We start from the raw sequence: 1,857 nt of genomic DNA, 5'->3' as shown, positions 1-1,857 counted from the left end.
GCCGCTGTCACGAGTTGACACGGCGTCTAGCCGTTTTTTAATTTTTCCTTTTCGCGGGCTTGAACCCGCAACCTCTGTACTACTTACCAGATATGGACGCGTCGTTATCTACTGTATGATCAGATTAGATAGGACGGCAGTGCGCGGCACAGCTCGGGCTCCGCTGACACAGCCGCTCTGACTCACCGGCCCCCGGGGCCGCGTCAGCATGCTGCGCACGGACCAGCTGCGCACGGACCAACGCGCACAGCCTGCCCTAATCCCCCCATGTATATAAACCGGCCTCTGCTGCCCTAGGGACCTCAGTTTCGACCTCTTGTCCCTAGGTCAGTAAGCTCCTGTATTCTCTTACTTACCTTACACTAACTAATACACTTTCTTGTCCCTAGCCTTAGGTTTGAGCACAGCTCACCATCGCTTCGGTGAGACTTAGTCGGACGCCCCCAGCCTTCAAGTTTTCTCTAGTCGCTTGACCTCAAGTCGCGACATTAGGTCGAAACTCCCCAAGCTGCCGGCGTCCCCTCGGGACTCCCTTTATTCACTTTCCTTTCCCACAGGTCGGGTGGTGCGCACCCCTACGATACTTCACGGTACATACGATACGTAGATAGCTTTACTATACATCGCCAACCCTCGGGGAACAAACTCTTCAACACCTGCACTTTAGTGGGCGGTGTTTGTCCTCACGGACGCGTGGACTAGGTTCCTGCTGCATAATAGTCAAAAGCAGTACTGGGCCCCACGTGAACTGCGAACCTCAGGGTCTTCTCGGGCGCCGTAGCGTAAGCTAGTGTAGTACGGCCATTTTTAGTACGCGCACCTCCCCGTCCTTCCCCCATCCAACGTGGCTGCCTGCCAAGGCCAGATCCACGCATTCGACTCCCAGGACCTCATCGACGTCTACATCCCAGATGGCCCTGAGACTGTCCTCTACCGTTGCGAGCAGCAGCCGTGCCCAAATCGGACACCCCGATCAATCGAGGAAGATTACCCTCGTTACAAGGCGATCCGACGAGCGCAGCACCCGCTCGGACCCCGAAGCACTCTCGCATCTCGATCGGCCTCGCGGCACTCTCGCCCTGTCTCCCCCACCTCCCGCCTCCCTCAAACTGTCGCCGATCAAGTACGAGGAGATCTCCCTCCAGACCCTGCGCCAGAGCCTGAGCCTGAGGAGGGTGCAGGTGAAGAAGGAGTCTCGGAGTCCGAGTCCGAGGATTCTGCTGGGTCCACCTCGCTGACAGCGCTCGCCCCCGCGTCAGCAGTCCCTGACGTACGTAACCCCCCCGCCGAACTTCCTTCAGCGCCTTCAGCGCCGACTCCGCCGAGAGGCCGCTCGAGCACTCGCTCCTCTCGAAGTTCGGCCAGCGGAAGGCCACCACAGCCGCCTCCGCCCCCGCAGCGTCCTCCGTCCCCCCCGACGCCGATAATGTCATCTCCTGCAGCCGCCCCCGACAAGGAGACCTTGAAACTCCTCCTCCCGCTCCGCTACGATGGCAAAACCATCATCGATTGCGACAGGTTCTTGTCGCAGCTGCGCATCTACTGGCTGGTCAACACGTCGTTGACCACCATCGAGCTTAAGGTGCAGGTCGCACTCAGCCTACTCGATGGAGATGCCCGCGCCTGGGCCACTCCCTACTTTGCCCAGCTCGCATCGGTGCAGGTGGGTGTGCAAGGGGCCACGACCCCGTTCGCAAACGAAGCGGCCTTTGCCGCCGCCTTCAGGGCCCGCTTCGGAAATCTCGACGACGAGGCGGCAGCACAAGTAGAGCTGGCGAAGCTCTGCGCGGACAAGTCGGTCCGTGAAAAACGCACCGCTGCGGAATTCTCCGCGCTGTTCAAGGGTCCGGCGGACCG

At 60.1% G+C, this 1,857-nt stretch overlaps 2 protein-coding genes across 2 annotated transcripts in view; both read left to right on the top strand.

Moving 5' to 3' along the window:
* Positions 1-208: 208 nt before the first annotated feature.
* On the top strand, positions 209-1,270 carry POSPLADRAFT_1115674 (hypothetical protein; the record flags this gene model as incomplete). The annotated part of the gene is made up of 5 exons (XM_024483455.1): positions 209-269; positions 327-330; positions 390-422; positions 558-603; positions 812-1,270. Coding segments are annotated over 5 exons (603 nt in total), but the record flags the coding sequence as incomplete, so codon positions are not given.
* A 156-nt stretch (positions 1,271-1,426) lies between these two features.
* Positions 1,427-1,857, top strand: part of POSPLADRAFT_1158012 (hypothetical protein) — a gene marked incomplete at both ends in the record, with an annotated part of 1,263 nt that continues 832 nt past the window's right edge. The window contains one exon of the mRNA XM_024487266.1: positions 1,427-1,663. Within this exon, the coding sequence (XP_024333846.1) occupies positions 1,427-1,663 (237 nt within the window). The remainder of the gene's footprint in view (positions 1,664-1,857) is intronic.

This window comes from Postia placenta, assembly GCF_002117355.1.
Source record: "Postia placenta MAD-698-R-SB12 unplaced genomic scaffold POSPLAscaffold_20, whole genome shotgun sequence".
Lineage (NCBI taxonomy): Eukaryota > Fungi > Basidiomycota > Agaricomycetes > Polyporales > Adustoporiaceae > Rhodonia > Rhodonia placenta.
Note: the sequence above shows the minus strand (reverse complement) of the source record. Positions and strands in the feature narration are given on the sequence as shown.